This window comes from Perca flavescens, chromosome 13, assembly GCF_004354835.1.
Source record: "Perca flavescens isolate YP-PL-M2 chromosome 13, PFLA_1.0, whole genome shotgun sequence".
Taxonomy (NCBI): Eukaryota; Metazoa; Chordata; class Actinopteri; order Perciformes; family Percidae; genus Perca; species Perca flavescens.
This window is the reverse complement of record NC_041343.1, coordinates 26,173,624-26,199,132: the sequence shown is the minus strand read 5'-3', so window position 1 is coordinate 26,199,132 and position 25,509 is coordinate 26,173,624. Positions and strand designations below refer to the sequence as shown.

General features: G+C 37.7%; 2 protein-coding genes across 5 annotated transcripts in view; one reads left to right on the top strand and one right to left on the bottom strand.

Moving 5' to 3' along the window:
- myo7ab (myosin VIIAb) overlaps window positions 1-7,184 on the top strand; it is a 40,091-nt gene extending 32,907 nt beyond the window's left edge. Inside the window, exons 43-47 of one of the 2 annotated variants that reach the window (XM_028594732.1) lie at window positions 290-475; window positions 1,144-1,254; window positions 2,029-2,112; window positions 3,352-3,471; window positions 5,370-7,184. In XM_028594732.1, coding sequence (XP_028450533.1) covers window positions 290-475; window positions 1,144-1,254; window positions 2,029-2,112; window positions 3,352-3,471; window positions 5,370-5,462 — 594 coding nt within the window. In that variant the 3' untranslated portion in view covers window positions 5,463-7,184. Of the gene's footprint in view, window positions 1-289; window positions 476-1,143; window positions 1,261-2,028; window positions 2,113-3,351; window positions 3,472-5,369 lie in introns of both variants that reach the window. The other variant, XM_028594731.1, reaches the window with a different exon arrangement.
- On the bottom strand, window positions 28-25,138 carry gdpd4b (glycerophosphodiester phosphodiesterase domain containing 4b). 3 transcript variants are annotated; one of them, XM_028594733.1, is made up of 16 exons: window positions 24,981-25,134; window positions 22,688-22,886; window positions 18,285-18,388; window positions 17,373-17,466; window positions 15,881-15,940; window positions 14,856-14,954; window positions 14,670-14,763; window positions 13,602-13,747; window positions 12,800-12,882; window positions 11,739-11,889; window positions 11,296-11,520; window positions 10,309-10,466; window positions 10,064-10,211; window positions 9,331-9,413; window positions 9,130-9,209; window positions 6,868-7,802 (listed from the first exon to the last, which is right to left on the bottom strand). In XM_028594733.1, the coding sequence occupies exons 2-16, from the start codon at window positions 22,859-22,861 to the stop codon at window positions 7,720-7,722; spliced, it is 1,782 nt and encodes a 593-aa protein (XP_028450534.1). In that variant the 5' UTR covers window positions 22,862-22,886; window positions 24,981-25,134; the 3' UTR covers window positions 6,868-7,719. The 3 variants fall into 3 exon arrangements, with proteins under 3 accessions (XP_028450536.1, XP_028450534.1, XP_028450535.1); XM_028594734.1 differs by lacking the exon at window positions 24,981-25,134 and adding an exon at window positions 23,845-24,419; XM_028594735.1 differs by lacking the exons at window positions 6,868-7,802; window positions 9,130-9,209; window positions 9,331-9,413 and adding an exon at window positions 28-80 and having other exon boundaries at window positions 10,009-10,211; window positions 24,981-25,138.
- Window positions 25,139-25,509: the final 371 nt, after the last annotated feature.

The window sequence follows — 25,509 nt, the reverse complement described above, 5'->3', positions numbered from 1 at the left end:
GAAACACTGTCATCTGTAAAGTAACTCAAGCTGTCAGACAAATGTAGTGGAGTAAAAAGTATAGTATTTACCTCTGGGATGTAGTGAGCAGAAGTATAAAGTTGTATTAAATGGAAATACAGTACATTAAAGTATTTGGGCACTGAGCACTGCTAATAACTGCCTTATTTAATGGAGCTTGAAAGGTCTGTGCAAGTTAAATAAATACATTTATTGCCAACAGACGGCTTCAAACTACAGACATATACAGTCACGCTGTACCTTAACAGCGACCGTCTTTCCTCTACAGGAGCTGCCTAAGTATCTGCGGGGCTACCACAGGTGTCCGAGGGAGGAGGTGTACCAGTTGGCAGCGCTGATCTACAGGGTGAAGTTTGGGGAGGATAAATCCCACTTCCAAAATATGTCCAAGATCCTGAAGGAGCTTGTCCCTCAGGACCAGATCAGACATCTGTCCCCCGACGACTGGAAGAGGGTGAGCTGACGTATCAGTTATTATAATTATAATGTTCACCATCTCAGTTTAAGAAAAGAGGAGCTGAGTCTGATGGGATTTTCATCAGGTCTTTGTTCATAAACAAAAGTTTGGGACTAATTCAAACTTTGACTATAATGATGCTAGAGGAAAAAGGAAAGGTCAGAGAATCACACAAGTTCCATCTAGTTGTCGTTGAAATCCCAAATTGTGAACCTCAGAGTGAAATCAGACTTCTCTGTTATTTATTGTTTTAGATATTTTAATGTCTAGTCAAGTACTGTCATCAGAATAATCAGTATTTGGCTTTTCACGTAAATTCATGTTGGCCCACAAGTTACACAATAAGAGAAGGCGTTACATGAGTGTACGCTTGTATTCTAATATTGAAATTGAAAACATTTAGGCTAAAAAACTGCAGCTATTTATGCTTCGTACAATACAAAACCCCCCACAGTTGTCAACGGTAAATCAATAGACATTAGAGACTCAATACCAAATGATACCAATATTCAAGAGAAGAAATATATTGTCATTCAGATGCAGTGATATCTTAATTTATTTTTACTAAATGTAAGACAGAGGCCACAGTGTGTAAACATAATGAATGGATGAATACTCACTCTCATGGATGGATAAGTGTTCATAAATGTATGTTTCCCTCTCAGTCCATCATGTCGCTGTTCAACAAACACTCAGGAAAGACTCAAGAAGAAGCCAAACTCTCCTTCCTCAAAATCATCTACAAGTGGACCACGTTTGGTTCTGCCTTTTTTGAAGTCAAGGTAAAGACGTTAGACGTTCATATTTTGTTGTTAAAAGCTGAATATAAGTGTACGTTTTGGAGTCCTGCATTCAACATGTTACTTAAAAGTACAAAAGATATACTTGTATTATCCTTTATACCAGTGTTTCTCAAACTTTTTTTAATATTGTACCCTCTTTGAACTGCTTTTTTAAGCCAAGTTCCCCCTGAACAGCGCAAAACATTTTTGGTAGAAAAAAAAAAGTCTATATAAAAAGGAAGAATACAGTGCTGGCAGTGATAGATTTACTAAACAACTGCCTTGTAACTAAAAACATTTCAATGCTACATTTCAAATGTTTAGAATCCTTCACTTAATTAATTCATTATTATTGCATAATTATTTTAGGAATTGTGCATGACATATTTTTAAATGAGTATTTTTGTAACAATTTCATGTACCCCCTGCAGTACTCCAAAGTACCCCTAAGGGTACACATACCCCCATTTGAGAAACACTGCTTTATACTGTATATACCGCTGGTTAGTTTCCTCTATAATAATACATTATCATTCATTAGTTTATTATATTTTGCATTAATAATCTGAATATGCAAAGTAACTAACTATTTGCCTCTAAGTTAGAGTATTAAGTAGCATAAAATGGAATTACTGAAGTAAAATACAAGTACATCAAATTGTACTTGAGTAAATGTACGTTTGTACTTGGTTACTTTCCACCACGTTTTGTTTTCAGCACTGTGTAAAAAGTTTTGTTTATAATTATTCTTTTCTGTTCTTACTGCAGCAAACAACTGATCCAAATTACCCAGAAACCCTCCTGATAGCAATCAACAAACACGGAGTCAGTCTCATTGATCCCAAGTCTAAGGTGGGTCATCACTTATCATATTCGTGCATAAGAATTTTGAGAACAACGTCGTTCCCTAATATAAAGGTTTCAGAATTTAAAAATACAGATACTGTAATCTAAAATTCCAGTTTCCTGTAATCTAAAAGCTTAAAGCTATAATAGAAAACTTTGACATTTGGCAGCCAAAAAGTAGTTGGAGTTAAGTCCGAATACACAAGTCACTCACTCAAAATTACACTCAAGTGGTCATGACGGACCTTTAGTTCAAGCCACGTTTCTTTTCCCCTCCTTGTGGTTTGTAAAAAAAAAAACAACAGTCTGTGCTATTCTTTACACTACTGCTCTGTTATGTGATAAAAAAACTCACTCTATGTGTTTGTTGACAAGTCATTGTCCCACAGTGACTTCTCGTGTTTTCATTGAATATCGTGATCATTTGCTCCGGTTTTGGATTTCTCCATGTGGGTTAATCTAATCCAGTGGTTCCCAACCTGGGGTCCGGGCACCCCCAGGGGGGGCGGCAAAGATCACAGGGGGGGCGCGAGTCTTTATCTGGTTTGAGGTTGAGGTAAAAAAAAAATGTTTTGCACATGTTAAACAAATTATAATACACTAGAATATCTAATGTATACAAAAGTCTGTATGAAAACTATATATTTTCTTGTATCCTCAATTTTCCTGCCGCCACGGCATCACAATCTTATGAATGAAACATGCCGGAGAAACAGTGCTGATAACTCCTCTGTATCAAAAAAGAAAGAGAGGCTCTATCTCGAGAGTTACCTCAACTTCGGTTTTGGGGGCTCAGCTTTTCTTAGACATGAGTAGGGGGGGCGCCAAGGAAAAAAGGTTGGGAACCACTGATCTAATCAGTACACCTGGTCTGAGATCAGTTGTGTAGTTTGTGCACCGTCAGGTCAACATGACAACAGCCTGGGACAAAAGATGTCTTGTGCTTTGAGCAACACAGAAAGTCTCATAGTCTGCACTTTTCTGGGTTTTCCAGTTCAGTTCTTTTGTGTGATTAAAGAACTTCATTACCCACAATCCACCTACAGTAGAAACTTTAAAAACTGGAACTGGGGATTTAGATCTTGGTCAGCGTGGCTTCAAGTACATACGACTGTAAGCGCCACAACTTTATTTAATTCTTTTAACTGTGGGAGAGCGTGTGTACTTTTAATGTCCTTGTACAGTATGTATGAGTGTGTGTACCGTATCTGCCAACAACATGGTGTGTGTGCTCATTTCCTGCAGGACATCCTCACCACTCACCCCTTCACTAAAATCTCCAACTGGAGCAGCGGCAATACGTACTTCCATATCACCATCGGAAACCTGGTCCGAGGCAACAAGCTGCTGTGTGAGACCTCACTGGTGAGAATTGAATAAGATGTACAGTACATGCACTACAGTGGTCACAATAACCAGATAATAAGGGTTTATGGGATTTTAGCTTTAAAAATGGTATGAAACTTTAAATATGTCAGTATATGCATTTGGAGCAGTTTATTTGTACTTAGTCATTGCTCCTGTGTTTGAGTTCAGCAGCTTTTGGCCAAAAATGATTTTAACAATAGAACAGAATGGGCACATTTTTTATGATATTTGTTACAAAACAGGATTTTGCCACATTTATGACACAATGCCAAAGTGTCAAAAGCATATATTGAGAGAGGAAGGCTCTCGGCATTTAATGCGCCATTATACTTCAACAGAATGCTTGAAAAGTTTTGTAGAAACCGCCTTGGCCCGCTTGGTCCTCTGAAAACGTTAGCAGTTAGCAGGGTTAGCATGACGGCGTTAGCCAGGACCAGTCTGGATTTACTGGCAGTGTCTCAATTGTTTTTACGAGTAACCAACTCGGGTACTCTAGCAATATAATTCAATGTGAGTACACAAATGTTGAAATTACATAAAATGCCTGTCCCTTGTAGCTGTGATAAATTAGCCTGAAGCTAATGCTTACCTGTTAAGGAGAAAATAAGCCAACTCTGCGTCCTTTTGGGCTCTAAGCTGTCTCCATCCTTCAAATACATCTCCAATATTTACCAGGGGGTTGTTACGTCTCTGGTCACGCAACAAACATGCTGTTATTTTTAGGTCGGGTAGAATCTCTCTCCGTAGCATGTTTCCTTAATATCTGATGACGCATTGGGGGCATTTTTGGATTTATTACAGTAAATATATTACATATTGGACCTTTAAATGATTATCGCATCTCCCACCCCTCCCTCTCTATTTATGACGGTCAGCTTTTCACTCCACCTTAAAATCTATCTTTTAATATCCAGCCTAGTCGGACAACATGTTACACAATAGTTATTTTCCTTTCCTGCCACAGCACACATTAAAGGTGCTCTAAGCGACGTTGGGTGACGTTCGAAGTATTGTCAAACAAAAGGGAGGCTAGCTCGCCCCTCCCTCCTCCTCATCCTGTCCCCTCCCCCTCCCTTCTGTGCACTAACCCCCCAACCCCCACCCCCAAATCCTTCTTGTCGGTTATTGGCTGGATGTTTCGTGGTGCAGGTTGGCGCAGTTTGTTTTTGTTGCCGTTTGTGGAGCCTGGGCTGTCTACAGAGACCACGTGTGTTCAGGGGACAGGCAGCTAGCGATAGTAAGGGGATGTTTGCTGTAGGCTATGTGACAAAAAATGTTGTAGCCTAAAAAATGTGTGACATCGCTTATAGCACCTTTAATAACCTCAGATCAGCCCTTTAAAGATGACATAGTCTAAAAATATTCCATTACAAGTAAATTAATTTGTCATTGTGGAGCCAATTTTAGATACTTTGTAAACTACTGGATAGATTAGTAGTACAGTACTGCATCATATGATATAAAAATGTTATTTATGTAAAGATTTACTTCAAGTGTGAAACAAATGTAGTGGAGTCAAAAGTATGAAGTAGCATAAAATGGAAATACGTAAAGTGAAGTACAAGTATGTCCAAATCCTACTTAAGTACAGTACTTAAATAAATTACTTTCCATCGCTGGGTCTTTTTTTTTTTTTTTTTTTTTCAAACTTCATTTATAGTGAGAATTAGCCTGAATTTTGTGTAAAGAGTGAAGGGATGAATCACAGTAAATACTTTTGATCACATCAAAACAATAGGGTTTTTCTCATAACTATACATTTCCAGTGAAAACCACATCACAATATATATATATATATATATATATATATATATATATATATAATAGAGCCATAATCACAATTAATACATTTCAATTTAATACTATGTCTGACCTTTGACCTTCAACCCTTTCAGGGCTACAAAATGGACGACCTCCTGACCTCTTACATCAGCCAGATGCTGACGACCATGACCAAACAGCGAACAACCCGGGGCAACAGCAAGTGAGCAGAGCGGCTGGAAGCTCATCGATTGCAACCAATCAATCAATCCTGCATTCACTCACACATGCACAGTGTGAACACATGTAAACAAAAAGCACTTATTTCATACAAAACTATGTGAATTGTCCCACAAAGTGGTTATTAAGGTAGTTGAATGGTTCATTGGTGGTTAGCTGTGACACTGTAATGCCAACATTTTCATTTATGTTATTATGTATCGGCCCTGTCTTAAAAACTCACCTATTGCCTTTAAATGACCTTTTCCCACCGTAACACACGTAACACGGCAATTTGGATGGCTTTCTATCAGCATTATAATCACTGTAAACTGCTGGTCATTTTATATGCCGTAATATTTACCATTCAAAAGTTAGTAATCTCCTGCCACAAAAGCTTGATTGGGTCAAGTCAGATGTCTTAGAGCATTACTCTATATGCCTGAATGGTCTTTGATGCTTTTAGTTTGTAGAAAGTCTTTTTTACAAATAGATGTTATTTTGTATGAAGGGTTTGTTTTGTACATGGAGAACAAAATGTTGTACAATGGTTCAACCAGAATTGCAGAAAGGGACAAAGATCCTTCTGAGCAACAGTTGAATATCAAGAGAAGAAATCAGCAGTCATTGGTAAAAGAAACTGGAAGCTTAGCATCATAATGTGTGCAGATTTAAATAGGAACAGGTTCCTGTTTCAGTGTCAAGTGCACAATAATGCAGCCTGTAACACGCTGGAATTAACTGGCAAGCTCTTCTTCAAAACTTCACAATCGAAACAGAATGTCATAACATACAATGGACTGACAAATCACAGTTTAAACCTCTTTAATCTAACCACTGAGTAGACTGCAGAGGGCCCAAAGAACTGGACTTTTCTGGACTGGAAAACTAATTTAAAATTCAAGTTCCAACTGTATTCTCCCCTGCCATTCAGATCTGTGGGGACTGAATGGAAGTTTGAATCATTTCATTCTTCTTTTGGGGCCAAAACCATTTCAAATATAATGAAGAAGAAAAATGTCAATATAACAGCTGATTACAAACTTTTGAACGGTAGTGCATGTCATTGAATCATCAGTCAGGTGTCTCCGTTTATTATCTCTGTGCTGTTTTATATAACAGGCTTTTAATGAGTGAACTATTTTTAGACTTTTTGAGCCGGCATCAGGTCAAGACAACAAAACGTTCTAGCTACTGGCTTTATTTACAGAAACAAAATGTGAAAATCTGAAACAGTTGGAAATTCCCAAAAAACAAGTCTACTTGTTAATTTGTGTTTGTGTTGTGAAGTAGCTTAATTTTTTCATCTCATCCTTATTTATGCTCAGAATTGTTATAACTTTACCAAACCAGCATCAAATATAGTCACTTTTGTAAAACCTATTATTTAACACACGACCCTTCAGATCTTGGTTAGTTTTCTTTGTTTTATTTGATAAATTGACAATTTGACAATTTATGCAGTTAAACTTGGAGACATTAAGAAGAAAGAGGCAATCTGGATTTAAACAAGTCATACATGTGCAAGGAAACATACCATATGTGTGCCACAAAGTTCAAACGCCACTTCCTTCTTTATGTGTTAGACTATTTGTAGAACATGTATACACAGACTGTAGATGGTGACCGGTGTCTTTTTTTTCTTCTTCTAAATGTACGAACCATTAGCGTTGATTTTTAAGCATGAAGTCATAATCATAACACTGTATTCTTGGACCTGTGACCACATATCCTGATGTAGATGTTAATAAATGATATTTTGCAAAGAGCACAGAGGTTTATTTTTCTTAAATATGGATTGCACTGAAACAACATGAGTGATTTTAGGAGCCAGAGGACAACACTAACATTCAAAGATAGAAGTGAAGTCTGAAAATGTTTTCTAATATGCCACATTATATACCTACAGTCTGAGATAGATCTTTTTATTGGAACTTAGTATGGTTTATATTGTACATTATTCTTACCTATTCAAGGTAAGTCCTTTTAAATGGTTAAAAAAAAAGTCCTGACACCACCGCATATTTTGCGTAAATAAGTATCTACTGAATATTTTTATTCACAGTTTTATATTCATTAATGTATATAGTATACATAAGGCAAAAAAGGACAGTGTTCTTTGTTGTAAATATGGAAATACAACATTTATTATAAAGTATCAGGTCTGTAAAACCACCATTTGTCATTTTTACACAGTTTTTGTACAAATTAAACATACTGTATGTGTTAATTCTTGATGCCAAGTATGCCTCTCAGAGGCAGATGTTAGTGCTCAGTGACGGTTGCTAGGTTGGGCATCTTCTCTGCTTGGGAGTTGCTGCTGGAGACTGACCATATATCACTCATTTCTGTAATGGGAGTTCAGAAACAGAAGGTTTATACGATGTATAAAAGGTACTAGTAGTAAAGTATGTACAAAAAAATCAAAGTATAGTACGTCATAAAAAAGTCATAGTATAGTAAGTCATAAAAAAGTCATAGTACGTCATAAAAAATCAAAGTCATAGTATAGTATGTCAAAAAATAAATAATGTCATAGTATATAGTATGTCATAAAAAGTCAATGTATAGTATGTCATAAAAAGTCTAAAAAGTCATAGTATAGTACGTCATAAAAAGTTTTTAAAAAGTCATATTATAGTATGTCATAAAAAGTTTTTAAAAAGTCATAGTATAGTATGTCATAAAAGGTTTTTAAAACAGTCATAGTATATGTCATAAAAAGTCATAGTACAGTATGTCATAAAAATTAAATAAAAAAGTAATAGAAAAGTATGTCATAAAAACTCAATAAAGTCATAGTATAGTATGTCATAAAAAGTCATAGTATAGTACGTCATCAAAAGTCATAGTATAGTATGTCATGAAAAGTCATAGTATAGTATGTCATGAAAAGTGAAAAAAGTCATAGTATAGTATGTCATTAAAAATTCATAAAAAGTCATATTATAACGTCATAAAAAGTCTAAAAAGTCATAGTATAGTATATCATAAAAAGTTAAAAAAGTCGTATTATAGTATGTCATAAACAGTCATAAAAAAGTAATTGTATAGTATGTCATGAAAATAAAAAGTCATAGTAAAATATATCAAAAAAAGTCCCAAAGTCATAGTATAGTATGTCATAAAAAGTCATAGCATAGTATGTCATAAAATAAAGTCATAGTATGCAATAACATAAATGTCATAGTATAGTATGTCATACAAATTAAAAAAAGTAATAGAATAGTATGTCATAAAAAGTCAAAAAAGTCATATTATACTATGTCATAAAAATTCATAAAAAAGTCATAGTATAGTTTTTCATAAAAAGTAAAAACAAAAGTCATAGTATAGTATGTATAAAAAGTCATAGTAAAATATTTCATAAGTCAAAAAGTCATAGTAAAGTATGTCATAAGTCAAAAAGTCATAGTAAAGTATGTCATAAGTCAAAAAGTGATAGTATAGTATGTCATAAAAAGTCAAAAAGTCATAGTAAAGTATGTCATAAAAAGGTAAAAGAAAAATTGTATAGGATGTCATAAAAAGTAAAGAAATAAGTCATAGTATGTAATAAAAAGTTGTAGTATAGTATGTCATAAAAAGTCAAAAAAGTCATAGTATGAAATAAAATAAGAAAAATTTTCCCCTCTTTGATTTTACCTTTTATCACATTTCTTTACAGTAGCTTACCTGTTTTGAACTTGCTATAAGTGCCGTTATCCAGTGTGATTTTGCTGCCCGAGCAGAAAGCCAGTCCTCGCTCTCGCCACCTGCCAGAAAACACAACATGATGTGACCGATATCATTGCTACATCAACATATTATTCAGATTGCAGACAGGTAAGGATGTCCTGCTAACTGCCTTGTTTTTGAACTGTGTCTGTAATTCACCAGTGGAAGATGAAGATGATGGTGATCAGCACAAGGGACATCAGATCAGTGAGAATCCACATCAGGTTATACTCGTCTGGACTCTGAGAGACAAACCGAGAGAAAAAGGGAAGTCAGTGTTTCATATGTAGACATTGTTGACATGTACAGGTAAATAAAACTAGTGTCCCTTAAAAAGATCCTATTCTTGTACTTATATCTAACAATACAAAATAATAAAGTTTAAACTCTCCTCATGAAGATAACGTGTTTATTAATGATAAGCAAACAAGTTACTATTTCAACTCCTTTATCTACTCTTGGGTAGTTTAATCTACAGCAATGCATCATATTCTATAAAGATCATCATTTGTTTGTAGCGTCGCTGTCCTGTGTTAACCACGTATCTATAAAAAGTCAACTTTTCATTGTGTTAGAAAAACAGCCTCGTTTTCAGCTTTGTGATAAGGCATTTTCTAGCTGCTCAAAGAGGCTTTTTAAAGACTTTATTTAGCTTAATTCTTTCAACACAAAGGAACACTTCATCCTTCAGTTCATCACAAACATTCAAAATGAGCACATCAGGTCATACATGGTTTTCACTGGACAGGAAGAGGATGAAATACTGTCATCTAAGAAGTAAAGAAAGCTGTCAGACAAATGTAGTGGAGTAAAAAGTATAGTATTTACCTCTGGGATGTAGTGAGTAGAAGTATAAAAAAGCTCACAGTGTGGCTTGTAGTTAATGTGTTACCATGAGGAAGAGAGGGGAGCGCATGGTGCTGAGGAGCTGGGGAGCATCGGTGGTGACCGAATGGACTCCAGTACACCAGGCCAGAGAGAAGAGCCACGGCCGGCTGATCACGTACAGGTTGGTGGTGATGTTCACTGCAGCGGACTCCCTGCACACAAGTGAGGAGAAAAGTCCTGATGGGTCACAAAATACCAGGGGCCATCTTTCATTCACAGACACACACACACACACACACACACACACACCTGGTGAGCTCAGTGGACATGGAGCTGTAGTGCAGGTTGAGTTTGACGATGTGGTTGTTCTGGAGCTCCTCTAGAGGGAGCCGACTGCCTGATGTCTGCTGGAGCTCGGGATGGTTACTTTGGACCAAGGCCCGCTGATCTGACGGCAGCCACAGCACCTAGGACACACACACACACACACACACAGAGAGAGAGGACATCAGGGGTAAGCTCATCCTTTAAATCATTAACTGCTTTCTGTCAAATAAAACAAATTAAAGAATTCATAATGGAGTCTGGTGTGAGAACATCTTTAAACAAGAAAGAACAGAACCTAATGCAGCCGACATTTACTTCACTACTCCTTGGTTCTAGTTAAAAGGTCTAGTGTGTAGGATTTAGGTGATTGGCAGAAATGGAATATAATATTAATAACTACGTTTTAATTAGTGAACCGTGTTTTCGGGCTTAGAATGAACCCTTCATATCTACATATATAGGGAATGGGTCGTCTTCCACGGAGTCCGCCATGTTGCACCCCCATGTTTCCATAGGAGCCCGGAACAGACAAACCAATCACCAGCTCTAGAGAGGGCCATTCGTGTTTTCACGTCAGTCAGCGTAGTTCTGTTCTCCTACACGCTTGGCACATGAAAGAAGTGGTCACATCTAGATGGTTTATCCATCGACCTATTCTAACCTCAACCAGCTCGCGAGACATTTGCAAATCTTTGGTTACCATCTAGACACGACCGGGAGTGGACTGAATATTTTGTCACCCAGATGGTTAGAAGAGTCTTGGGGAACAGATGTTTAGCTATGTATATTTAATGCAACGTTAACACATGAAGGTAAAAAACTGGGGCCCGAAGACTGCAGGTTAACATGTTAACCTTTGTGGTACAGGCCCCTGGAGCCAACAATGTGTCTCACTTTGTCATTATTTAGCTGACTTTGATGTCCATTTGGTGGAGCATCAGAAACTGGAGTAAAGGAGGACATACTGACCTGTGAGGAGTGAATGGAGGACTCGTTCTCGATAACATCCAGCGTGCGTTGGATCCAGGAGTCTCTGTATGGGTGACCACTGGGTGGACGGTAGAGGTCAAAGATCACCAGTTTGTCTCTCTGAGCTGCCAGCTGGAGGAAGGCCTGCAGGCTGCAAACACACTGCTTTCCTGCCTGCAGTCGCTCTTCTGCTCCCAGAAAGCCAGCTGTACCAAACGGATTGTGCTGGAAGGGACAACCATCAATATCTAATTATTACTGTGATGTAACATTCAGGCCACTATGTTCTTCATCTGCCGGCTGGTGTTGTAGTACGGGTTGGATACTGCTCAGCCTGTGAAAATAGTTGTGTAATGTATTTTGTGGCTCTGGAGAAGCGTCTGCGAAAATAAACTCTGTACAATAAAGTAGTGCGGTACATTTACTATTGTCATGCGACTCACAGAGAGGAACCAGGCCCCTGCGTTTAGGCTCTCCAGTTCGGCCCAGGTGAACATGGCAGCCGGGGTGTCAGTCCGGTTGGGGAAAACCTGGTGGACGTTGGTGGTCCGTTGCAGGGTGTGGTCATGCATCAGGAAAGGCACCCCATCAACGCTACAACCACGACATGACAACTAATTATTTCAACAGTGTAGCCAAGAGAAATCTTAACATTATATTTAATATCTATAATAATAAATGTCTCAGGCTCGGTTTGAAATCTCATACTAACATACTATCATACTAAGTATCAGTTTTTCATACATGGCTAAGTATGAGGTAACATTGAGTATGTAGTGCATTATGTCTGCATAGTATGTGGATTTTGTGTACGCGAGAAATGCCCCGATGTATACTTGAGATTAGCAAGAATTTATGAGTATGAGACGTGAGTTTACTGGACATACTCAACCGCCTGCAGCCAATGGCAGACTACGAGGCATACTGTTAAAATGATGAACCGTTAAATAAAATAATTACGAATGGTTGGCGAGTGACATTAAGGTACAGTTAAGAGGTTAGTATGCGATTCCCAGACATTCTCAGTTTCGGTCCAAACTGAAATATCTCAACAACTATTGGATGGACTGCCACCATGTGCAATCATCAGGTAAAAATTAAAACTTTAAAAAAATTCTTTGGTTTATGACTAAATTCCTGCAAAACTGATAACATTTCCATCAGCTTCAAATGCAATGTGTTTAGTGCTAATTAGCAAATGCAAGCATGCTAACACGCTAAACTAAGAGGGATAACAAACATTACACCTGCTAAACATCAGCATGACATCACTGTCATTGTGACAGAATTTGCATTAATCTTAAATATGTGTTAAACTGCACATTTGCATGTCACTTTATTCTACTTTTTCTTTTATATACAATCCAATTAAAAAGTTCTGATTTACTGTCTACCTGTAGACAACCAGTCGTGTATCAATCAATGACAATAAACATATCACATATTTAATTAAAGGCCAATAATGCCCCATATATACACCATATACATTCAGCTGCTGACTGACCTGATAGTGACATCCGTCTCCAGACCTTCACTTCCTGCTTCAACGGCTTTCTCAAATGACATCAGTGTGTTTTCTGGAGCGAGCTGCAAATGGAGTTAAAACACAATACATGATAACCAATACACCATCAGTACATTCACATGCAGTAGGTGCAGCAACTTGAAGCTGTAGTCAGTACATGTAGTTACTCTTTCAGTTAAAGGGTTAACATTTTGCAGAGCTAAAAAGGGGAAAGCATTGCTCCAAACAACTGTGACAGGAAGGATGTGAGCAAAACACAGAGCCACAAAGTATTCCCAAAAATATTTAGTATCACACTGCTTTGCATAGGATTTTGTCTCTTATACAGACTTGCAAGTTCCTCTTTGATAGGAGAGTTTTTGTCATTTTTCTTGTGTGAAAAGATGCAGATTTTGCAGAATCATTTGAGAAATATTAATTGTAGCAAAAAATGAATCCTCAACTAAGCAAAAAATGCTCAAATATTCAGCTCCACAGTAAAAAAAAAAACTCCATCTTTTAGACTGCTGGTTGGATAAAACAACCAATTTAAAAAGGCATCACATAAAGAAAATGATTGTTAGTTGCAGCCCTAAACCGGATTCAAATTGTTCATATATTGTTTATTCAATATCTAGAAGAAAGAAAAATAAAAACAACATTTTCCATTTTCTTTGCATTTATGATCCAGTTCAGGGGACTGGAGTCTTACGTCGGACTGGATCAGGAGACCCGTGCAGCGTAAAACAATCTGACCAAAAACATCCTGTCAAAAAGCTTGATAGTAACCGTTCTTGCTCACCATGGGTGCTCCTCTGTGGCCAATGAGGGCCGGTGCGGGGCCAAGGGTCCCGTCCTCTTTGATACAAGGAGAATACAAACCGAGGGGCACCAGGTAGAGGGCAGACAGGATGGACAGGTACACCCCCATGATTAGGCCCCGCCTTACTGAAACACAAACCCTGACTCTTGGTTCCAATGTGACTTTACTTGATAATCTCTTTTTAAAATCAAGTGACATTATGTTGACATGGTGGGATGATCCATTTTTCAAGATACTGTTCAATTCAATTTTATTTATAGTATCAAATCATAACAAGAGTTATCTCGAGACACTTTACAGATAGAGTAGGTCTAGGCCACACTCTATAATTTACAAAGCCCCAACAATTCCAATAATTCCCCCAAGAGCAAGCATTAGCAGCGGCTGTTGCGACAGTGGCGAGGAGAAACTCCCTTTTAGGAAGAAACCTCGGCAGACCCAGACTCTTGGTAGGCGGTGTCTGACGGGGCCGGTTGGGGTTATTTGCTTCAGGATTATTCTCAAACCAATTAAAAGTTAGAAGCAAAACTGGTTCATTATTTTTTATTTTTTATTCTTATAGGGAATAGTTCCACATTTTGGAAAATATGTTTATTTGTTTTCTTTTATTTGTTAGATGAGACAATTGAGTGTAAAAATGTCAATTTGTCATTGAGACTGGCCAAGAAATAGTCCAGAGCATAACTCCCCAAAAAATGGTAAATTGTAATTTTTATACAGTTTTGGTAAGGAATAAACAAACAAGAGACAACATGTTAATTAATAAGCTTTAGAGGGTTTTAAAAAGGTGCTGGTAGCTGGATTTTGTTACCTTTGATCAGGGCCAGGCAAGCCATTTCCTGTATTTGTACTAACCTAAGTACACCACCTGCTGGCTCCAACTTTATATTTAGCATCTAACTCTCAGCAAGAAAGCAAATAATCATAGTTCCCAAAATGTCGAACTATTCCTTTAAGATCCAACATTTTTGCAGTCTAGAAAGAGTTTATTGAATTAACATCAACACAACTCTTAGCTAATCAAATGACACAAACTGTGCACCTCACCTCTGCCGTTCATGCGAAAGAAATGCAAAGCTATCGGCCAAGCCAGCGCTGTCACCAGTAAGACTCCACCAACATGTAAATAAGGTGCAGTTATCTGTAATCAGGACCCAAAACAAGATCTGGTATCAGGAGTGGAAACCACACATAGAATATGTGAAGGCTGATGGGAAGGAGGAGGAGGGTCACCTGGAAGGAAAGTAGTAAAGTCCTCAACTCTTCCCTCCACAGGTCAAATAAGACGGCTGTGGCTACGATGGAGAACGTCAGACTCACCAGGATTCCAATCTGACAAACAGGAAACATGTCATCCATCCAAAAACGTTTGCAGTCATGGTTTGGGTTAATTACTCAAGTTCACCAAATATGACAAATATTTTCACATCTGTTGTATAAATATTATTAATACATTTTATAATTAATTTGCATTGACTGCCAGACTTTCTGGCTGCTGTCATTTAGTGGTTCACTAAGCAGCAGTGGCGGAGGAAGTATTCCGAGTAAAAGTTCTAATACCACACTGTAAAATACTCTATTACAAGTAAAAGTCCTGCAATGAAAATGTCACTTAAGTATAAGTATAATCAGGAAAATTTACTTAAAGTATGTAAAGTATAAAAATGTCCCCTGTGACTGTTATACTATAAGAACTATTAACTAATGATTATGTTAATTATGGATTTTTCATTAATTGATTGGTTGGTTAGTAAAGATTGTGAGAAATGGCGTCAAAATTAGACAAAAGCCCAAAGTGACACCTTCACAATGTTTGTTTTGTCCAACAGTCCAAACCTGAACATTATTACTGAGACATTACAATTATTAACATTATTAAAAAGAAAAGCAGCAAATCTTCACATTTGTGAAGCTGGAACCATGAATGATGTTTTTGCATGAAAAATGACAAACTATCAAAAAACTGCCAATTAATTTTCTGTCGATCAACTAATCATTTAAGCTGTACGTGAATAAACTGTTGGGTAGTTTTCATATTTGATAAGCTCTAAAAATCTTAACTATTTTCCTCTAAGATGTAGTTGAGTAGATAGTAGGTATTTGTGGTGTCGTCACTGAACGTGGATGATCCTTCAAAAAGATGCCGTTACATCTTAAAACACAATGCTTAAACTGTCAGTGAAACTCTGAACTTTAAATAAATACATTGATTCAGCAGTCGATAAAAAAAGTGTGTGGGAGAGCTAGAGAGCAGTTACCTTGTGGCTCCAGTGTAAATAAAGCTTCTGGCCCTCTGACAACAAACACACAGCCAGCAGCTGCACAGAGGAGAGACAGACAGACAGACAGACATATACACAAAATCTGATCCTGTGATAAACTGTACAGAGTCATAATATAACATCAGCAGTATTCACAGCATAGACCAACCTTCAACTGCAGTACGTATAGAGATACAAGATACAGGATTGTCTCTTGTAAACATTCCTGTTATCTTGTTAAGAGGAGTAGCTTGACTTTGTTTTGCCTTCTTGCGAGAGAGTTAAACTGAGAAAATCATGTCTGTACGCCAAGTATTGAGGCTATTAGCTTAGCTTCGCATAAAGACTGGAAGCAAGGGGAACAAGCTTGAGCTCAAAATGATACCTCCCAACACCTTTATAGCTCACTAATTTACACGTTATAACTTGTGCTTGATTTGTACACAAACAGAAATGTAAAATGTCATTGTCTTAGAAGCAGCTCTCAATGTAATGCATTCCAGTACAATACCACCTTTAACTATGGCCCTAAATAATAAACATATCATTTAATTTACACATTTCCAAAATATAACCAAAAACTGAACATTATAAACTTTGTAAAGGTAGAGATCATTGCTGAGCTGTTGTATTGAATTGCATAAAATTGTACAGTTACGCTTAATAAAGTGGCTGCTGAGTGTAGTTGAAGCATGTAATTCCTTTTTTATTATTTCTGTTTTGTGTACTGATAAAACAAATGAGATGCAATGTATTAGTCAGTTTTCTACAGATTTGTTGGTAGGCACATTCTTTAACTTTGGACAGAGCCAGGCTGTTTCCCCCTAATCGCCTTCTGGCTCTACTGTAAACAGTATGTACTTATGAGCTTTTATCCCAAAATGTCAAACTATTCCTTTTAAAACAAAATAGCCACCACTTGGATAATACACTACCCAATCACACCAAATGACTAGCTGTGTATAACTGAAACAACTACTTTTGGGAAACAAATAAAAATGACATCAACTTTCCCAACTTTATATATATATATGTATATATATATATATGTAGAGAGAGAGAGAGAGAGAGAGAGAGAGAGATGGTGTTGTCTCGTGTAGTATGAGCGACTCATAAGTTAATTTGAAGAGTCGGGTGAAAGATCCGAGTGAGTCAAACAGGTTTAGTGCTCAGTCAGTGTGCATGCAGTGTGAGAGGGGGTAGTGGCCAGTGGCTAGAGCGGCAAGAGCCAACGTGTGCTTCTTTCACCGATATATATTTAACAATATCTTTTGCATTTCTAATCTAAACAACGTCACACTTGGCTATGCGCATAACACACACATACACAGACAGACGTTCCCGCAATTTATAGATAGATGTGAGGATTCACACTAGAATCGACACAGTATACACCAGAGCAGTGTAGTAAATATTCATTCAAACAAACGGCACGGACAAAACAAGAATACAAAATACAAGTCAGACCCTCAGTGTTGTTTGGCCTCACCATGAGAATCGTGATGTAGGTGAAGAAGCCTGCAGCGATGACCAGCAGCACCACGGACCAAGGAAACCAGAAGCCCAGCTTCCCAAAGTTAAACCTGCAGCCGATTCAGAACCACACATTAAAAAAAACAGACTGTTAGTGATTTAAACCAGGATGAAACAATAAACAAAGTAGATGCACAGTACGTGCAGATAATGTAGATGACAGTTTTGAGATGCTAACTAACAGAGACTGTCTCAACGGCTTAAGGACAACAAAATGATCCAGTTGTCACCTCAATAAAAACACAATTTACCATACACTTGTGTTTGAGCGACAGCTGGCTCCATGGCCTCAACTTCTGCATTGTGCAAAGGTGGTGAGCTATACACTATTTCTATGCTCTGTTTAAAGCCATAAATGCACTATAATCAACAGCAAGTGGTGATGATTCAAAGGCTCATCTGGTGTGGATTCCATTCAACAAATACTACTAAAATCCGATTTCTTTTGGAGTAAACGGAAGGCCTTCTTTATACCTGAGGTTGGATTACCAATGAGGCAAACAGGAGAGCTGGAGCCCAAGAGCTCCAGATTTACTGTGTGTTCTGGGCTAATATAACTGAAAATGTGTTCTTCTTGATTCTTGAACAGAGTCCCTGTGTCAAAATGTACTTTTAAGTCTTTAATTGTCTCAATTTTGTGCTTCTACATGCATGTTGCATATTCTTAAATTGTGTTCCATTAAAAGGACCAAACCACAAATCCGGAGCCAGTTAGTATAAAGCATAGAAAAACTGGACCCACTGCACAGAGGGTGGGATAAACACGCCCATGACTACCAATGTTTGCGTGTGCAGAGGTTACACATCCAATCCACATGTCGTTCACTTATGACCGCACTGTAATAACTGCAAGTATGACTCAACGCACCAGTCAAAGTCATTGTAGTCGTTCTTAGCTTGTCCCCAGAAGTAGAGAAACACCAGCGTTACGCAGAAAGCCGCCACAAGCAGAGCAAAGCTCACAGCTTCCACCTGTCGACAGCAGAGACAAAAACATTACACACACAAGTTGATGTCCCCCCCCCGGTAAAAAAACAGCTGGCGTGTTTTTATTTATTTACTGCCTTGTTTCCATGGAGATGGACGACTGAGCTTTGACCTCTACGGAGAGAACGGATTCAAACAGGAAAGCTCTTTAGTGGCTTTACTGTTTGATTAAAAAAAGCTCTGTACTCTGGTCTCCCTGTGCTCCATTCAGCATCAGTTCAATAATGAAGAAACACAAGCTTTTAAAGTTGTATTTAATTGTTGTTCTGCATAGTTCGAAAACTATTTCTACTTGGTGACCTGACATTGATAGTTAACCTGATGCACAGATGCTAACAATTTAGATATATTGTAATATATTAAACTATCCAATAGTGAAACAGTTTAAATTAAATCTATCTTGACCATTTACAACATTAAAATGCTGCTTTATGTGTTTAGATGTATTAGATCAGATTCAACTTTATTGTCATTGCAGAGTACAGGTACCGAGACAACGAAATGCAGTTTAGTATCTAACTAGAAGTGCAAAAAAAGCAGTAAAGTGCAGAGTAATACGTCTCGTGGTAACATAAATGATAAATATAATAGACAGTAAGGGATTGTTATGCATCATTCATTTAATAGTGTATAAAATATAACAAAAGTCACACTAGGTACAGTACCTTTACATCTGATACAAGTATGTTTACTGATAATACTTCTGTAGTTTTTCTTAAGTGTTGAAGGCAGGATTTGTACCATTGACCAGAGGTTAAATTGGGCCGGAGCGCACCGGAGCGCAGCTCCCCCTCCTCAGGTCCACAACACACCCTGCCGGAGCTCAGCTCCGTCTCCTTCAGCATCAAACATTTTGCCGGGGGTTCAGCCCCGAATGTTTTGAGTGTAACCCCAAATGTATTTTGAAAAGTTGACTGAAATATGAAACCGCACGTCGCTTAGTGTCCACTCTCGCTGTAAAAAGCTGCGCAGCTTCAGGTTTATGGATGCGCTCTGCTGTGGACATGTAGCGGCAGATGTGTCGCGTTTGAGCTCCGTGTATTTCTGCCATAAGTTTCGGGTTTCCACATCCGATGTTTAGCAGCATACAGCCACTTCCCTAAACGTCTCAAACGGGGCTCTGTGTCTGTCAGGAGGTCTGAGACCGTATCAGCAGAGCAATCACGTAATGCACAGCAGACTACGGTTCAGGTAGCCTATAGCCTAGATTATTTTCTAAAATATAGTGACTTTATTCTCGTAATAGCCTATATTATAACTATTTTTTTCACAAAATATCACGACTCCTTCAAATCTCAGAGAGCACAGATGGGATGAGTTATATTTTGAATGTGCACAAAGTTTTGGACATGAGCAGAAATCTTGCTCAGTCATCTGAAATATTACAATCAAGAGGTTTATTAATACATTAAATGAATAATGTATCACTGAGGTGAATAATTGTCATATGCACATTTAGGGAGGTTACTTCCCCAACAAAAGATGCAAAAAAGGGAAAAATAAATGATGCCTAAGCTACATGTGTGCTGACTCAGATATAGGCTAAAGTCAATCTAAGTAGAGCAGGAACCATGTAATGGAAAAACGCCTAAAGGAGAATAAATAGATGAAAGCAATACAGAATTCCTGACAGCCTTACTGCAATATTTTCCATTATGTTGTTATATTTGGATTGTAGCCTAATGTTTTCCTTTACATAAAGATAAAGGTAGAAATAGGTGCATAAAAATGCAGAAAATGAAGTGTTTAATGCTAAAAAGACCCCCACATCATAAGTCACCAAACATATCTGGAAGCAAAACCTTGGCCTTTGAGTTGCCAGGCCAGTTATTATTAGACCAAATGTTGGTGTCATCTAACAAACTGGAAGCTAAAATGAACATACACTGGCTATTAACAAGCTGGGCCAGCCAATCACTGTTAAAAAGGCTATAATAGTGGTCAGGATCCGGTATAGGAGACTGCACTACTCAGTATGACACGATGTGCCCTGCTATGACATGAACTTCCACGATAACCTTCAAAGTCAATGTGACTTCTAATGTGACTGTTATCACCACTGTTCATCACGCCCCCAACCGGCCCGTCAGACACCGCCTACCAAGAGTCTGGGTCTGCCGAGGTTTCTTCCTAAAAGGGAGTTTTTTCTTGCCACTGTCGCAATAGCCACTGCTAATGCTTGCTCTTGAGGGAATTACTGTAATTGTTGGGCTTTTGGAATTTATAGAGTGTGGTCTAGACCTACTCTATCTGTAAAGTGTCTCGAGATAACTTTTGTTATGATTTGATACTATAAATAAAATTGAATTGAATTGAATTGAATTGATTCTCTTAAATCAATCAATAATGTTCTTGTTTAAAAAGATGTTTACATATTTGCCAACCAATATTTTCAAACATGTTCAATTTCATACATTTTCCAAGGGTGAAATCCATTGCCTGCCTGTTAACATTAGCCTATAAAAGGTTAAAAAAATAATAATAATAATAAAGTAAGTGAATTGTGAAGTATTTATCTTTGTTTGAATAACTTATCAACCCTACCTTACACATTAATACTGGAAAAAGAGCCCATTTGGTGTTAAAACACATTAAGTCATTTTACGGCACGATTTTGAATGAGTACTATTCTCCGTAAATAAGGGCTCCCCCTCCCTACAAAAGCCAATTTAACGACTACCATTGACTACTACTTAAGTAAAAGCGCTGAATATTTCCTCCATTACTGTTTTTTGGTGAGGTTCACTCAGTGTGAACTAACACGTTCTGTGCTGAAGCCACACATGATTTCTTAAATCAAATATTTTGAAAACGAGGTTTAATGTATAGTTTTCAATCTTTCTTCAAACTTTTGTTTTGGTAAGACTGTAAAACACGTTTGAACATTTAAACCATCATGGGAAAATAAAACTCTTGTTTAATCTCTCTTCCTTAAACCAACCAGTGTAGGTTAATTAACTCTGCACCAAAATGTAACCAAAACAGCACCATATTGAGAGATCATTTAAAGGTCCCATGGCATGAAAATTTCTCTTTATGAGGTTTTTAACATTAATATGCGTTCCCCCAGCCTGCCTATAGTCCCCCAGTGGCTAGAAATGGTGATAGGTGTAAACCGAGCCCTGGGTATCCTGCTCTGCCTTTGAGAAAATGAAAGCTCAGATGGGCCGATCTGGAATCTCCTCCTTATGAGGTCATAAGGAGCAAGGTTACCTCCCCTTTCTCTGCTTTGCCCGCCAAAGAATTTGGCCCACCCATGAGAGAGAGACATGGCTTTCAAACGAGCAAAGTGACAGTTGGTCAAGGCCACACCCCCACCCTCCACCTTGCCCCCCCCTCTCTCCTCCTCAATAGCTACAGACACAGAAATGGCACATCCTAAGGAAAACTCATTGTGGGACTGGCTCTAGTGGCTGTAATTCTGCACCAAGGCTGAATTTCGGGAAAGAGACTTCAGATACAGTATTAGGGGACCAGATACAGTATTAGGGGACCACTAAGGTCTATATAAAAGAGACTTCAGATACAGTATTAGGGGACCACTAAGGTCTATATAAAAGAGACTTCAGATACAGTATTAGGGGACCACTAAGGTCTATATAAAAGAGACTCCAGATACAGTATTAGAGGACCACTAAGGTCTATATAAAAGAGACTTCAGATACAGTATTAGGGGACCACTAAGGTCTATATAAAAGAGACTTCAGATACAGTATTAGGGGACCACTAAGGTCTATATAAAAGAGACTTCAGATACAGTATTAGAGGACCACTAAGGTCTATATAAAAGAGACTTCAGATACAGTATTAGGGGACCACTAAGGCCTATATAAAAGAGACTTCAGATACAGTATTAGGGGACCACTAAGGCCTATATAAAAGAGACTTCAGATACAGTATTAGGGGACCACTAAGGTCTATATAAAAGAGACTTCAGATACAGTATTAGAGGACCACTAAGATCTATATAAAAGAGACTTCAGATACAGCATTAGGGGACCACTAAGGTCTATATAAAAGAGACTTCAGATACAGTATTAGGGGACCACTAAGGTCTATATAAAAGAGACTTCAGATACAGTATTAGGGGACCACTAAGGTCTATATAAAAGAGACTTCAGATACAGTATTAGGGGACCACTAAGGTCTATATAAAAGAGACTTCAGATACAGTATTAGGGGACCACTGAGGCCTATATAAAAGCATCCAAATAGCACCATGTCATGGGACTTTTAAGACACCGACTGGACCAGATGTGGCCGGTGCACCGCTCTTTCTCTCACCTTGTTGCAGCAGCAGTCTCCCGGCTGAGCGGAGCCCTTTTCATAGTGTCTCCACTGGCAGCCGTACAGACCAGACAGACATGACACTAAAGGCTGGTGCTCGTAGCGCCGCAGCAGTTTAGCTCGAAGACCACGCAGATGGCCGAACTGCTGCTGGGATAAGGTGGACGCCATGGCTCACACACACACAGCGTCAATCCTGCTCACACAAAAACACAACACAGTCTTGGATCTCTAAGAAAATACCACTACAACACTCCCAGTGTTAGAATGTTACTAAGTACAAAGTACATTTACTGTACTTGAGAAAAAATTTGACGCACCTGTCTTTTTATTTTGTACACAAAACATATGAAGATCTTATAAAATATGAAGTTTTGTCATAAATTAAACTACCATACAGGAGAAGTACATCTGAAACGAGTAGTTGATTAATTAGTCTCTAATTTGTAAAATTGAATGACAGAATTGAAAGATAATACAAATAATATCTTTAAAATGAGCTCCACATCAACCAACTAGTAAAATCCTGATTTTACATTAACACATTTACATTTTACATGCATGAGTAATAATAATCTAATCAAGGCAACATTGTGTGTTAGATTATTGAATAGAGTTTGGCTATTGAACGCTTTGTTTTTCTCAGATTGCAGACAGTCCTGTTGTGCAATATCAATGTTCATTTATTTGTCTTATCTTTTATAGTTGCTTTATTACAGAATATCTTTAAATTCAAACAGGTTCTTTTTATTTTGTTTTTGAGTGTGAAACATGAGTTTATAATCTTTAACAGGTACAAACATGGCAGGCGGGTAATACAGAAATTACCACAACAGAAGTACAAACTACAGTAATCAGTAGTTTACAGATGCTAAAACCATAGAATATATAATATTAGACATTTTTCTGCATTGGATATTTTTAAATTTTCCTGATTATACTTATATATTTTTTACTTTCAATGCATCTGAATACTTCCTCCACCACTAAATACTCCTACACAGTGGCATTATGATACTTTCATACAGAACAAAGTTTATTAATAAGTATTTTTCTTTATGTCATCTTTATATTATATTTCTGTGCAGACTTGAAACATGACAAACTAATAACAAATATATACACAAAATAAGAAGTATAAAATCTTAAATTACCTTTAAATCTCAGATTGCTTACAATAACCAACCTCGGTTACCAAGTCTCAGCAGGACATATCTTGAAACATGGCTAAGCCAAAACTCAGTTAATGTAGGACTATTTTTAGTTTTGTTCTTTTGAGCAGGAAATTACCAGAAATCTCGTCATAGCTTCCCAGATAACCCTGACCTCCTCCTTCTGTTTTGTTCTTCACATACTGTATGGCTGCTCTTGTGCAATCATTATCTTTGCTGGAGAACAAAGGACAGCTCAGCTAGTTGTAATCCTCCTTTACTGATGGATTAAAATGATACTTTTATTGCAATTTCCCTTAAGATAATTCTGCATACACAGTGTCATACTGTATTAGTGTCATAAAGTATATGCAGCGACGGTACAGTTTAAAGCATAAATCAGTATGAGACATATGGCTTCTAGCATCTGTAAACAACTACTGTAGTTTGTACTTCTGTTGTCCTAAATTCTGTATTCCCGTCTTTGTGCTAGCTGCCTCCTGCCATGTTTTGACCTGTTGAGAGAGATTATAAAGTCCTGTTTCACACAAACTCTATTAAAATATCTTCTGTAATAAAGAAATTATAAGAAGATATATGACCATCATTAATGCATAACAGGAGTTTGGAGTCTGAGAAAAACAAGGCGTTCAGTAGCCAAACTCTTTTCAATAATTTAACACACAATGTTGCCTTGCTTATCGGCACCAACAGAACAGAATGTAAGACTAACACCCTGTCGTTCTGTTGATAAATTCCGCACGAATGCCTGATCGTCAAACGTTTCATTGTAATCCTAATTTGAATATCTGGTTTGCACCTTCATTCACCCGTGACAATAAAATGTAATGTGTTATATGTGAGCCGAATTAAAGTCTGAATCCGTACCATTTATAAAACAGTTGATGATGTATAACCAGTATATCCGCCTGGGCCAGAAAGCGTGATGATAACAACTGACCTATTTTAATAATGAAGTCTGGTCGTCGGCTCAGCATAAAAGAAAGAACGGGACCTGCTAGAGCTAAAGCATGAAGCTGATCATCATCACCAAATACGCATCGATGCTAAAACACAGTTTATCTCCGGTGTCACTAGATATTATTTTCATATCAACATGTTGCGTCCAGGTATTCTACCTCCAGTAATCCTCCAGAGAAGACGCAATGCGCTGTTCTTCCTCGGTTTCCCCGGTGCAGAGAAAGTAGCCTCGGATGATGAGGATATCAAGCTAACCACAGTTACCTACACGGGTACCTGAAGCTACAGGATTTGTCTTCAAGAAGTACAGACCCAAGATTTGACTTGAACTTTATATGGCAAAAATATAATGATATATTTGTAAATGTTATTGGACATTTCAAAGTAACTGTTAACTAAAATGATGACTATTTGCCAACTCAATACATCATTTCACAGTAAAATGTAAGATTCAAACTAAATGCAACAAACACTTATTTTGAAAATTGTCGCGGAAATGAATATATTGTCAATTCTGTGCTGCTTCACACAAGTTCCTGTTGATGCCAACACCTGTTTCACCGACCACCTGTTGCCACAGTGATGCAAACACACTGTAACATCTGGTGAGTCCAGGTGAAGATGGATTTTTATATCTTTATTGTTGAAGGGGATGAAAATTATGAAAATTCAGAGTTGGGACAGAGC